At 51.7% G+C, this 14307-nt stretch overlaps 1 protein-coding gene across 1 annotated transcript in view; it reads left to right on the top strand.

Annotated features, from left to right (window-relative positions):
• SHLD2 (shieldin complex subunit 2) overlaps nucleotides 1-14307 on the top strand; it is a 123937-nt gene that overhangs the window by 104155 nt on the left and 5475 nt on the right. Inside the window, 1 exon segment of the mRNA XM_006029509.3 lies at nucleotides 940-1174. Within this exon segment, the coding sequence (XP_006029571.2) occupies nucleotides 940-1174 (235 nt within the window).

Genomic DNA, 14307 nt, shown 5'->3' with positions numbered 1-14307 from the left:
CCCCCCCCCCCCCCCCCCGCCACCATGGCTACAGGGTACTGTCTGCAATGCCATGTAAGCTGGGCTCGCATGTTGCCATGCAGACTTGCTGCTCAGCCCTGCCTTTCTTTGTGAGCAGGATAAAATCCTGCCCAAAAAACACTCTAGGAATATATGTCCTAAACCATCCTGCTGTGCCAAAAATATGTGTTCCTGTCATGGCACTATCTCTGGTGTTATCTACTAACCAAGGAAGGGCAAAGAGCAGGAACTTCTGGATGAGCTTGTGTCTGCATTTTAAAAGTTTAGTTTTGGCTTTTACAAGTTGTAAATGCCCTGGCTGGAGTGAACGGGAGACTCTTCAACATTTCTTGTGGCGCAGTGGGAGTGCTAATCCTGCAAAGCTGTGCTGTGGTTGACACTGCCAGGAAGTCCATGTGTACTTAGTCCAGTGACTGGCTGTTGTAATTTGGAAATTCAATGGCTGAAAAGGGGAAACTCTACAGCCCCCTTCTGAAGTGGAGCCAGCATTTGTGACCTCTCCCCACTGCTGAACTTCCACAGATCGATGAAGCAGGTGAATTACAGTGCTGGCACTGCCTCTCCCACTTTCCTACTCTGAACTGGTCAGTGAAGTAGGGAACACATGGCCAAGGCTTTGGTCATGTCTGCATGGCTATACATGCTGCTGCGCACCAACTCACACAGGAGTTGAATGAGCTCTCAGAGGAAGTGGTGACAGGCCTTGACTCAGTGCTGGCAAGAGTGTGGTACATACTAGACCTGCCAACACTACTGGATTGGGAGCTGCATGGCACACAGGCAGCAAGGATCCTTGATAGTCTGGACAAGGTTTTGGCAGTGGAAACTGACCAGGTGCACTGTGACTGCACTTCTAGCAAACGTATGGGTTTTTTGTGCCAACAACACAAGATCTGATCAAAAGCTTTGTTTTTACAGGACTGATTCAAGTGAAAGCCCACATCTTAGAACTGAAGTTTGTGATTGCTACTGACCAGTTCAGGCAACTCATCTTAGATTCTGACACTTCACCGGAATGCATTTTGGCTTCCCTTCCTCTTATAACGTATTCAGGTTGTGCTAAATGTGGGTTGGAACTACAGACCGATAAAAATAAGATCTACAAGCAGTGCTTGCAGTGCTTACCATTAAACAAAGTGAAAATGTTCTACAGGTAAAACAAACAAAACTAAAACTGTATATAGTCTTAGTGACATATTAAAATAGATAGAAAAGCTATAATGAATCTAAAAATGCAGTAACACACAAATTCACATTGCAGGTGAGAATACATTCTAGTCTTTACTGTATATATGCTATTCAAAAATAGAATTTTCTGATGGTCAGAGCACATTTTTGGCCATAAAGAGGTGGGATTTCTGTGCTGAGCTCTGCCACTAATTTTTCATGAGATTTTGGCTGATCCACATCAGCTCTCTGTGCCCGAGTCCCTTCCCTGCTTTCTCCTCTGAGATGGAAATACTTCTGTGCCTTAGAGAAAATGCAAGTAACTTGGTTTTGAAAAGAGTATTGCAAGAAAAATTTTGCAGAAACCTAAGTATCCTTAATTATGTATCATTATTACTATTGGGTTTTTTCTGTATTTAAATAACCTGTTATTTATTTAGTCCCACTAAATAGAGGAAATAATAAAGTTTAGTGGTACTACAGCAATGGGCTAAGGTCAAGAAAGATTTTAATTTTAGGTATCATGTGAGGACCAAAGGAAACCATTTTACCACTTCAGTCTAGCTTTTAAAATGGGTGAAAAGGTGACAACATCTTAACATTAAATAATCCATCTGATTTTTACTAAGGGAAAAACATTTGGGAAAAAACCTACTCTTTTCCAATAAACATACTAGGAAAGAGCAAATATTCTAAGATGACACAGCAGAAACAGCAGATGGCATCATAGGACAGAATATGCACACATTTTTATATGTAAAGATGAAGCAAGCTACAATTCTGCATTTGATTTAGCATCATTATTAACTATTTCGTTGTTTCAAATAAGCTGTTAGTTCAAGCTAGTATTGCATTTATTTGAATATAAGATGACCCCCAATAATTAGATTCTATCTATAGTAAATTTAAAATTTTGTTATAATTAGTTATATTATAGTTATATTAGTTATATTTATAAGTTGGTATATCATTTTGTTAGCTAAGATTCTAATGATTAGACGTTTGCCTTTAATTTGCCCCCTTCCCACTGCTAGAGCAGGGAAAATACATCTTCGGGGACAGGTAATGCCCCTGCTCTCTGCTGCCCCCCCACCAGCTTTCCCCCTTCCCCTGTACCCAGTCCCCACATCCCTCCCACCCTGGAATCTGTCAGACTGATCTTCTGAGCTTATGGAAGTAGGGAGCAAAATTTGCATATAGGAAAATTACTACATGTATCCATAGACTTAGTTTAGGCAGAATTGATACAGTTTACCTTTTTTTAAACTGCTGCAGGTTTTAGCACAGGTACTTTATAAACTAGGGGCAAGCAATTATTTCGGACAGAGTGCTGCTTACTGAGTTTTGGCAACCTTTTAGCCGGGGGTATTGTAATCTCGGAGCCAGAAAAATACCAAATTATATTCTAAAATGCAATCATCTACAACATTCATTAATTTGATTTCAAAAAATATTTTTGTCCTGATTTACATGTGTTTGTATAGTATACACAGAGGTGACTGCACAGTAGCTTAAAGTGAAGTCTTACTCTTGTATATTGTGGGGGGTGGGTATAGGTTTGTGGGGAGCTGTGGGTATGTGGGGTGAGGAAGCATGTTGGGGTGTGTGTGTGTGGATATGTGGAGTGTGGGTGGTTATGGGGTTTGTGGGGTAATATGTGGGGGGTATGTGGGGTGTAGGTGGCTAGGGTTTATGTATGGCAGTGCAAGGGGAGGCATGGGTGCATGTGTATGGTGGGGTGTGCATGTGGGACTCGCCCTATGAACATACACACACCCTGCCTCTGTGTCTGCAGGTGTGCACACACACTGTGCCCCTGTGCCTGCAGACACACACACACACACACCTTGCCCCTGTGCCTGCAGACACACACACACACATACACTCTGCCCCTGGTCCTACAGACACATACACACACACACAGGCACACTCTGCCCCTGGTCCTGCAGATACACACACACACACGCACTCTGCCCCTGTACCTGCAGACACATGCACACACACGCACTCTGCCCCTGTGCCTACAGACACGCACACACACGCACTCTGCCCCTCTACCTGCAGACACACATGCACTCTGCCCTCTGCCTGCAGACACACACACAGTCTCTGCCCCTGTGCCTGCAGACACACACAAACACTCTCTGCCCCTGTGCCTGCAGACACACGCACACACACCCTGTCCTGTGCCTGCAGACACACACACACACACACTGCCCTGTGCCTGCAGACACACACACAAACATGCACTCTGCCACTGTACCTGAAGACACACACAAACGCATACACTCTGCCCCTGTATCTGCAGACACGCGCGCGCGCACACACACACACACACCCTGCCCCTGTGTCTGCAGACACACACACACGCACCCTGTCCCATGCCTGCAGACACACACACACACACCCTACCCCTGTGCCTGCAGACACACACACACACCCCCTGTCCCGTGCCTGCAGACACACACACACACATTCTGCCCCTATGCCTGTAGACACACGCACTCTGCCCCTGTGCCTGCAGACACACACACACACACTGTGCCCCTGGGCCTGCCGACACACACACGTACACACTGCTACCAGCGCAGTCCCATGCTCCGCGGTCTGGGGATGCAGCTGGGAGCCTCCTGGAGCAGGGCAGGGGCAGGAAAGCAGAGAACTGGCTGGGGGTGGGTGGGGCTGGGCTGCTCAAGCCTGCTATGGGCTCCCTCTGGGTCCTACTGCCCCTGGCTCCAGTCAGCTTTGATAGGGAGGCGGGGCAGATAAATATTAATTTACTAAATTTTTTAGGGGCTTCATGAGCCGGATAGAATGGCCTGGTGGGCCAGATCCAGCCCACAGGCCATATTTTGCCCACCCCTGCTATAAGCACACTTTTAAGCAGCACTTTTTACCTACATATATATTGAATTTTATTAGTAGATGTTTAGGATTGTGAATCCAAAAAGATGACAAAATCCAGTAGGGAAATACAAATTGCCTGAGCGAGGGACTAACATTAGAGGGATGGGGGTGAGGAGGGGAACATAACTAGGTTACAGAGAGGGGGTGATGGAAGGGGAGGGAGGGGGTTCGCACTGCTGAGAGAGAAAGAAGATAGACACACACAAACCCGTACAGTGGTCCGCAGTGGTGGAGGAAGTAGGTCAAAGAAAGTGTCTCAGTCCATATAGAGTCTCATCGCAGGAGTCCTCTTCAGGTGGAGCGGGATGGTCCATTGCTGAAGAATCCTCTCGAAGTGAAGTCCATCTGGTGCAGAGGGGGGTTCAGGCAGTCCCCTCTGGGTCCTGTCTGGTGGCGGTCCGTCCAGTGGGGCAGAGTACTGGCTGTAGCCCTTGATGTGCTCCATGTAGATGTCGCGGGACCAGCAGATGGTGTTGGAAACCATGAAGCAGCGCATCATTTAGGCGTAGCGGCGGGAGACACAGCAGGCATGCAGGATGCTCTCGTTGCTGGGGTCCCAGGCTCCGAGCGTTCCCACAATGAGCACATACTGTCATGTCATAACCGTGGCCCCTCAGGATGTTGGCCAGTGGGGCGTACTTCTCCCACTTGCAAGCCCAGGCATCAGTGAAGGCTTGGTGCCGGTTCTCGAAGGGGATAGTCACGTCCATAATCACAACCTTCTTGGCCTCTTCTTTGACCATGATGTCAGGTAGCATCTGGCTCTCACAGCCTGGGACAGTGTGGTTCACGGAGATCTCCCCCGCTATGGCCAGGATGGCCCTCACCAGGCAGTCCTGGACAGCATTGTGGCAGAGCTGCCAGGCTCTGGCATGCGGCCTGCAGCTGCACAGCACGTGGGAGAGGGTCTCTACCATCGGCACCTCTTGTCCCTGTAGCTGAAGCGGATGGCCCCATTCAGAGGCAGGCAGTTGAGGCTGGTGTGGTGGAGAAAGCACCAGTCCACGAAGCACGTGAAACTCTCGCTAGGCATGAAGTGGTTGCTGGAGTCCCACTTCGAGGTGACGTCGAAGACCTTGCCCTGGTTGGGTTTGGCCCTCAGGTGACTGGCATACTTGTTTCGGACAGCGTCCTTCAGGAAGCGCTCCAGGAAGATCCTTGTGTGGGGCATCACGGTGATGCAATTGGCATGCGGGGCTGGTTGCAGGGAGACTCGCAGCTCCCAGCGCTCTTCGGTCCAGGTCCAGGCGCAGCTAATGCGCTTCCCGAGGCGGCGCATAGTGTTGCGGGCTCAGCTTCACAGCAAGGCAAAGTCCCCGCCGTTTCTGCCGAACTCCCCCTCCAACGAGCCGCTGAGGAAGGTGGCAAAGTCACATTTGGTTGGCTGTCTTGTGATCTTCTTGTGCGTGGTCTCCTCGGCACTGGTGGCGATGATACTTACCGTGGGGTCCAGGCAGGTCAGGAGGTGGAAGACGTGGGTGTCCACCGCGATATCGCAGAGGTATGCCACGCGGGGGACATTGGCACCTCCCTGCCAGTAGGGGATGTGTAGGATCTCATTGCTGGGCGGGCCCAGCCACTCCTTCAGCAGCTGCCGGATCTCGGCGTCTGCCTTCTTGAGGAGCCTCTCAGGACAAATACAACGCGGGGGTTAAGGAAGGTGTTCACCGCGTCTGTCTTCTGCCAGGGGGCCAGCAGGGACGAGTCCAACTTGTGGGCATCCTGCATGATCCCGTTGATGGTCTCTTCCGGTGTCTGCTTGGCCCGTTGGGCGTCCCCAGGTGGTAGTAGGCCTCACCATCGCGCAAGTGCTTCATCGCCTGGCCCTGGACTGTGAGGGTGGAGCCCCGGACACGGCTCTTCTGCCTGCCATTGATGTGCAAGGAGGTGCACTTGGCGACATTGAAGCACAGGCCCATCCACCTGGCCACCTTGGATCTCACGTCCAGCATCTGTTGCAGCTGGGTGGCGTCAGGGGCAAGGAGAACAAGGTCATCGGCGTAGGCCAGAATGCTCAACTTCCAGCCGTACAGGTTGAGCCTGCCAGGGCTGCCTGCCACGGCTCGAAGGAGCGGTTCCATAGCTAGGTTGAAGATGAGGGGGCAGCCCTGTCTCACCCCTAACGGATGGGGATCTCTGTGGTCTCTCCGTCGGTGGCGCAGACAGTCATGATGCATCTGTCATAGAGCTCTTGCACCAAGTCGATTACGCCATCTGGTAGGCCAGGCTCGTGGAGGGTGCCGAAGATGTGACGGTTGGGCACGAAGCTGAAGGCATTAGAAATGTCCAGCCACACCACCGTGCACTGCTTCCTTGTCCTCCGGGCATTGTCCAGGGCCATCTGGAGGGTGAAGTTGTGATCGTAGCAGCCCTCCGTTGACGTGAAACCCTTCTGGCTCCGACTGACGGCCCCAGTGGTCACAGCAAAGTCGGTGATGTGGGCCACCAGGCAGCTGGCGTACAGCTTGGCAGCGGTTGAGCACAGAGCGATGGGTCGCCAGTTGCCTGGGTCAGTCGGGTCTCCCTTCTTGTGGATGAGGACCGTCATGGCCCTCTTCCAGATGGTGGGTGTGCACCGGAACTCTCTGCGCCTGTTGAAAAGAACAGAAAAAACAAGACAGCCCAGGTCACATTTTTTGAGGAGACTGTACCTGATACTGTCCCTGCCAGGGGCAGTGTCCCTGGTCCTCTTGAGGCAGGCTTCCACTTCCTGCAGCATGAAGGCATCCTCGAACCCCTCCGCTGTGGGGATGGGGGTCAGTGCTTCAACGATTGCAGGGTGTGGGGCAGCGGCTTCTGCTGGGGGGTTGAAGACCCTGTTGAAATAATTAAACAGTCTCCCAGGGGACCTGGCGTAAAGCCGAGGGTCTCTCCACAATCTCACCGCCTTGGGATGGTTGGCCCAGTACAGCTTCTGGATCCAGGAGGCTGCGCCTGGTCATAGCTCTGGCACCTGGGTCGCTTCTGTGGCTGCGGTCTGTGGTCTCGTCACATAATTGGCCTATTGTTGTTGCCCCCCCGGGGTTGACCAGGTGGCTGCCGAGAGCTCCTCTGTGAGCCAGGCCACTGAGACCTCGAAGGTGGTAGTCCAGGAGAGCTCCAGCCAGAGGGTTTGCCATGCTTAGGCATCCTCTGCTAAGGGGTGGGCTCCACACCCAGGGACCCTGGCACACTCGGGGGATGGGAGTCTCCTGGCAGTTCAGTTCCTCCAGGCGGCTCTGGGGTCCTTGGCAGTTTGGGGGCATCGGGTGGCCCCAGGGGTCCAGGTCATGGGCTGTCTGGTTGGGGCGTTGCGTCCAGTCGGGGATCCCTGGGCATAGACCTGTGTGGTGGCGTCACTGGGGCAGGTCTCTCCACCGGGGGGTCCTCGGAGGTCTGGTCCAGTGGGGTTGTTGGCAGGGTGGCCAGTCTGGTGAGCCTTCGCACCGCGGCCTGGGTCCGATAGGCCGGGGCAGCAGACCTCACCAGCGTGCCCGATCTCCTCTTGGCTCTGTAGCTCTTGCATCCCTTCTGGTGGTTCTTCAGGAGCTTCAGGGCCTCATACTCAGTGTCACACTTTTAAGCAGCACTTTTTACCTACTTATATATTGAATTCTATTAGTAGATGTTTAGGATTGTGAATCCAAAAAGATGACAAAGCCGGTAGGGAAATATAAGTCATCTGAGCGAGGGACTAACATTAGAGGGATGGGGGTGAGGAGGGGAATGCAACTAGGTTACAGAAAATACAATGTTAGCCAAATAAGCCCAGGGGTGGGGAAAGGGGAGGGAGGAGGGGGTTCGTGATGCTGAGATAGAAAGAAGTTAGATACACACAAACCCATACAATGGTATGCAATGGTGGAGGAAGTGGGTCGAAGAAAGTGTCTCAGTCCTTATAGAGTCTTATCACAGGGCTCCTCTTCAGGTAGAGCTGGGTAGTCTGTTGCTGAAGAATCCTCTTGAAGTGAAGTCCATCTGGTGCAGAGCGGGGTTCAGGCGGTCCCCTCTGGGTCCGGTCCGGCGGCAGTCTGTCCGGTGGGGTCAGAATACTGGCAGTGGCCCATGATGTGTTCCACGTAGATGTCGCGGGACCAGCAGATGGTGTCGGACACCATGAGGCAGCGCATCATCTTGGCGTAGTGGCGGGAGACGCGGCAGGCATGCAGGAAGCTCTCGTTGCTGGGGTCCCAGGCTCCGAGCATTCCCACAATGAGCACGTCATAACCATGGCCTCTCAGGATGTTGGCTAGTGGGGCATACTTCCACTTGTGACCCTGGGCGTCGGTGAAGGCTTGGCACTTGTTCTCAAAGGGGATGGTCATGTCCACGATACACTTGATCTTAGTCCAAAAAGCTGAGAAGCAATTTTTTTTTAAATTTTGTTTCCTGGGCAAAATCAGTTCTGAATTAAGTTCCAAATTTCAGCTGAGCAGAGCTCAATTGTTCAAGTCTGTGTGATGCTACCACCAGCAAGTATCCTACCTCCCAGACTCATAATCTGGGGCTTCAGATACTCCCAATTCATGGCAGGCATCTTACATGCAAGCCATAAGACCCAGAGGTCTTGGAGTTCTGATGCCTTCTAGTGTCGCTTCCCCTCAGCCAAAAGGCCAAAGGAGCAAGCTAGGGGGAAAGTCCAAAAGCCCTTTCCCATGGCTATAAAGTGTGTACTCAAGATTCTTGCATTTGGAGGTATTGTAGACTCTCACAGGGGTCAGCCTGCCCACCATGCAAGAGACAGGCTTTCATGCTCTAACTACACTGAATCATTCAAGACGGAGAAGATGATATCTCCCTTGCCAGGTAAGTATGTGATACATGATATTAGTCCAAAGCCAAAAAGTTCATGATGTTTTATATAGTTCATTGGCCTGAGCCTGAGCAAAGTCAGCAGCATTTCAAGCCATGGTGACCGGCCTGCTCAGCAGTGCTCAATATGTGCGTGTACTCCAGATACGCCCCCACCCCACCCCCCAAAAGGGATCCATGTGCTAATTAGTCCCCCATTCATGACTGAAACTGGATGTTCTTGTTATGAGTCTTGTTATGGAGGGTGTTTGGTATTTGGAAAGAATTTTACCATGTTGGTACTGACTGAGGGTTTTTGCCATCCTCTGTAGCAGGGTGCATAGCATCCTTGGATCTCCCAAGTGCATTTTAACAATCCTTGCAGGAGAGAGATGCTGACAGCCTCATCCTCCTGCCTTACCTGTGGCAAATTAGGGTGCTTTTGGTGGACTTGGGCAATATGCCTTGCACAACAGGGTTTGATTTTAGGAACAGGTTAGACAAGGATTTGTATGGGATGGTTTGGATGAGGATGATCCAGCCTTGAGCAGGGGGGTGGACCCTGCTCAACCTCTGGCCCAGTGGCCAAATCTGTGTTATCTGGCCTGTGGGGCTTCCAACAGGTCTAAAATTTGGCAATGGGGCAAGCTGCAGCAAGTACTTCTGCCACCACTCACCCTTGTCCCCACCCAAATTGCTGGACCCATGACAAACCCTATTGACTAGGTGATGTGGTCTCATTTGCCAGATCATGCTTGCAGGTAGGTTCACTCCACAGCTGAATCTGGCATGTAGGGTTGTGCTAGCGTGCCAGATCATATCCATTGACTGACCCCATGCACCAACACCACGTTGGATCCAGCCTCCGGACTAGCCCTGTGTGGCTCATAGACCAGTCTGGAGCCACTCATACAGCCTACAGGGCCAGAAGTTTGAGCACCACTGGACTAGATGACCTCAAGCTCAATTCTCTAACTCCTGTGGCATGCAGACTGGTCTCATGGAGCCAGAAGAATTTGACATTCCATTGTAATGAAACTGGATAGGGTCCATGGATGAGGAATACAAGCCATGGAAGGAAAGGTTAATAAACCTAGATATGTCACAGGTATGACACAGGTGTGGGAGGTCAGGCTTAGAAACTGAAGGTCTGCAATATTATATGTCCAGAAGCTAGGCCAAGGTTCAGAGTACTGGGTGTCAGTCTGAGTCCAGTGCTTCATTCCAAGGTATCGGGTAATTCCATGGTCAAGACCAGGCCGGAGTTTAGGAGCCAAGGAATGCAACATGCAGGATTAAGTAGGCAGGAGCCAAGGTATGGGGATTCAAGGCTGGACGCAGAGGAGGAAGCATATGAGGCAGAAGCAAGACAGGTGCAGGGCACAGGCAAGTCAAGAGGGTCTGAGAAAGGAGTAGGAGTATCCGAGTCAGGCACAAAGATCCACTGCAGAGATACAGGAATGTTGTTGTAGAAACAAGGCCCTGCAGGAAGTGGGAGAGTGTTATAGCCCTTCCATCAGGACCTCCTCCCATTAGTTCCCTTGGGTCACATGGTCCCCCACCGCAAACCTTATGGGGAGGCTGGGTCCAGCACCCAGCCAGCTACTTGGTAGTGCCACAGCCTAGGCCTCTGCCCACAAGCCTGAAAGACCAAGGTTTGAGCACCAGCTGTCCTGACAAGGTACATCTAGTTTAGTAAAGGAGATTGTAGCAGCAACCAGGTCCCAGAGGCAGCCGTGATGCACCCTGGTGGTTGAATGATTCCTGCCCTGTTCTGCCTCTAACCTATCTCCCTTCACTCTTGCCTACCAGGCCTTGATATTCTTAATGTTTAGAAGGGAGGCTGCCACGGGAACGTAGAGTGAGCCTCATTTGGTCCTCTTGCCTGTGGGTCCCTTTTGGATCTGTGTAAGGAACGGACTCTATCTGGTCCTTAAACTGCATGGGCCTGCCTAGCCCCTGCACCAGTGCACCAGATGCCTTATGAGCTAATCACGGCCTCCGACCTCCCCTACAGCCGTACCTATGCCTCTCATGTGTTGCCAGTCGCTCATCAGTGGGTGCTGAGCTCAATTTCCACTCAGTCAGTCTGGGCCTCCCTGCCTGTATCAGTCTTTTCCCCTCCCAGGGTTCAGGCCTCTTTGCCTTTAAGTTGTCTCTGGCCCTCCTTGAGGCTCAGGTCTATATGCCTATATCCATCTCTGTCCCTTCTGGAACTCAGATTCCTATGTTCCTAATTGGTCTCTGCCCCTCCTGGGCTATGGGCTCCCTGGATCTGTTGATTCTCGCCACATTTGGGCTATGGGTCCCAGACCCTGTTTCTCGCCGCTCTTGGGCTATGCTTCTCTAGTTTTCACCCTTCTCAGGCTATGTTCTTCACCTCTCTTGGGCTATGGAACCCCTGGCCCCAGTTCTGCCCTTCTCATGCCCTGTGCTCAAGTCTTTCTCCCTCTTTCTTTCTCTAGTCTTCATCCTCTAGTGAAAGATTGCTATGTGTGTTGGGACCCAGCTCCTGGCAGGGCTCCCTACAACTGTTGTGTGCCTCTTTGGCATCCCCAGGACCTCCAGCCCTCCCTTCAGGCCCAATCCCAAACTGCCAGTAACAACATAAGCACACTGGCTGTAACGTAAGTCCTACTCCTGGCTGTGTAGCTAACCTTTCCCTGTAAACCTGTAACTTTATTTGTAGTCTTCATTGCTCTCAGCTGGTCTCTCAGCTCTGGTTTTTTGAGTATAGGTTTCCTTCCATGGTGGCTTGTCTTCAGAGCAAACAGCTCCCAGCCATTCTCTCTGACAGAGTCCTTTTCAAGGAAGAGCTCCTTCCCTGGCCACCCACAGGGCCAGACTAACTCCTCTATCAAGTCCTGGGCTTTTATGCCTTCTAAGCCCTTCCCCTAAAGGTCATGTGGCTCTCCTCACCACCTACTTGTTTCATCAGGACCTTGCCCTCTACTTGCCATAGGAGCTGCCAGTTACATCTGTAGCTGCTTCCTTGTTGCCTGGCTAGGGTCTGCTCTACTGTCTTGCTCAGAGGTGGGCAATTATTTGGGCTGGAAGGTCACTCAAAAAATTTTGCTGAGCTCTCAAAGGGTGGGGATGGGGTGGTGACCCAGCCTCAGCCGCATCACAGCTGTTTACACTGTGCAGGGGAGTGGGGATGGCCTGGGGAGATTCCAGTTTATCCTAGCTAGATGAAGCAGGTTGGCAGGGTCTCCATGGGGACAAGTCCAGGACCCCCATGGGTAGGATGCACTTGGCCAGATGGATGGGATACAGCCATGGGTGAGAAGCATCCAGGAACGGGATGGGCAGATGGAGCCAGGATTGCAGGGCAGTGACAGTGAAGGCCTGGGGCAGACCCATGATCCACTCCCCACACATTCCTGTGACAGGCGCTGGTTCGCAGGTAGAGGCCAGCCACTGCCCACAGAACCAGCACCAATGATAGGGATGTGTGGGGAGCAGATCACGGCTCTGCCCTGGGCCCCAGCCCTGCGCTGTCACTGCCCCATGATCCTGGCCCTGCCAGCCAATCCCACTCCCAGACACTGCTCCCCATCCACCTGCTTGCCGCCCTGTGCTATTTGCCCAGCCAAGCACATCCTGCCCATGGGGATTCTGGACTGGTCTTCATGGAGACCCTGCCCACCTGCTCTGTCTGGTGCACCCAGTGGTGGGTGCAGGGCAGATGGGCCCAGGGTGCCCGGGCAGCACAGCTAGGGTCTGGCAGTATTGGGACACACCTGCTCCCAGGAGGTGGTAGTGGGGGCTGCCAGGAAGCAGAGTCCAGCTGCTGTGTCCCGACCTTCCTGACAACCACTCAACCCCACAGACTACAGCTGCTAGTGTACCTGAGCCACATGTGGGGTTAGGGCCAGCTTCATAAGGCAGCAGCTCCATGCCCGGGGGCAGCAAAACCAGCTGCACGCACCACAACCTGAGCTGCTCCCTGTGCTTGGGCTGAATGGGGCCGAGGGACCCACCACAGGCCAGATGGAATCACTCATTTTGCCCACCCCAGGTGTTACTGTAGCAGAGCCACACCTGCACTTGGCACTCCTAGCCTATGGCATCTAATTGCTTTCCTCCTTGTAGCCAGCTTACTCTGTACAGTGTTTCCTTGACTGGCGGCCATTTTCCTTAATGGCCAGCCCTCTGCCCATGTAACAGGGCTTTCCTGGTGCCTACTCCTTTACAGGTACCCTCTATTCAGCGCTTCAGACTCTGTCTGCTGCAAATTTTCCCTTAAAGTAATGTGGAGTCTCTTTAAATTGGAGGCTGTCAAGAAGAGGCTGGATAGGCATTACTTGAATCCAAGACAAGATGTTTTTTCCCCCAGTTACCATGGGAAAGAAAAGGCTCATTTTAGATTTGAGTACTGGCTTGAGGTTGGTTACAGCTCAGGACTGGCTTTGGCCATGGGCTCAGGGACAAAACCACAGCTGAGACGCTGCCTGCCCCAGGCTGGGGAGAGGGAGTGGTCTGGGCACATGTCAGAGACCTGCAGTAAGGAGTTGGTGGAGAACATGCAGCGTGCTTGTTGTTCTCCCTTCCCCCCCAACCCAATTGGCCCCTTGGCCTTCCCCCCACTCTCCTTACTTGCCTTCAGCTCTAGTTCTGGCTCCAGCCCCTCTGGGCTTCTCCTGGAACAGGCCAGGGCTGGGGCTGCCACTGTTGCCAGTTGACCTGGAGCCACCCAGAAGGTAAGTAAGAGGGGAAAGTAGGGGGTGGGGGAGGGCTGGCTGGCAGCAGGGGCACTGGTTAGGAGGGGCATGTGGCAGGGGGACAGGCAGCAGAGGGCAGGGACAGATACTAGGGGCAAAGGGTGGTGGGGGGAGGCAAGGTTTGCGGGTATATTCCCCCGCCCCGCCACTGCTGCTTTAGGGGAATGAATGCAAGTTGACCCCTCAATAATTAAATTATATACATGGAAACATATAACAGATTTATAAATATTCCACACACAGAATGTAATTATTGAGGGGTCATCTTAAATCTAAAGTTGTCTTGGATTTGGGTAAATACAGAAAAAATAGGACTTTCAGTATCTGTGCAAGGGGTTGGTGGATGTAATCCCTGATATCTCTTCCAACCCTACAATATGATTTTCAGTGCCATTTGATTCTGTGAGGAACAGACTGCATACATAGTCATTTTTTGTTGTTTTGGATCTGATAAGTTTACCATGCAGACATCTTGTTATCTCCTTTAGAAAATCAGTAAGAAGAAAAAGAATAAGATTTTTCTTCTGTTTCTTTCTGAAAAGGAAACACGATTTTTTCCTCTTTAATATTACAAATGATTCTTAGTTGATTAGAAGTATTGCCAGGGGAATGTAACAACTGCTTAGCTGCCAATAGATTCTTCTGGTCTTAACTGCTTGCCTACAGAAAGTAGGCAGATTAGGCTGCACTACTGGTCAGGCATTTGGAGTTGAAAGCA

The sequence above is a fragment of the Alligator sinensis genome, unplaced genomic scaffold (assembly GCF_000455745.1).
Source record: "Alligator sinensis unplaced genomic scaffold, ASM45574v1 scaffold374_1, whole genome shotgun sequence".
In the NCBI taxonomy this organism is placed as follows: domain Eukaryota; kingdom Metazoa; phylum Chordata; order Crocodylia; family Alligatoridae; genus Alligator; species Alligator sinensis.
The sequence above is the reverse complement of the archived record's forward strand: the minus strand, read 5'-3'. Positions and strand labels throughout refer to the sequence as shown.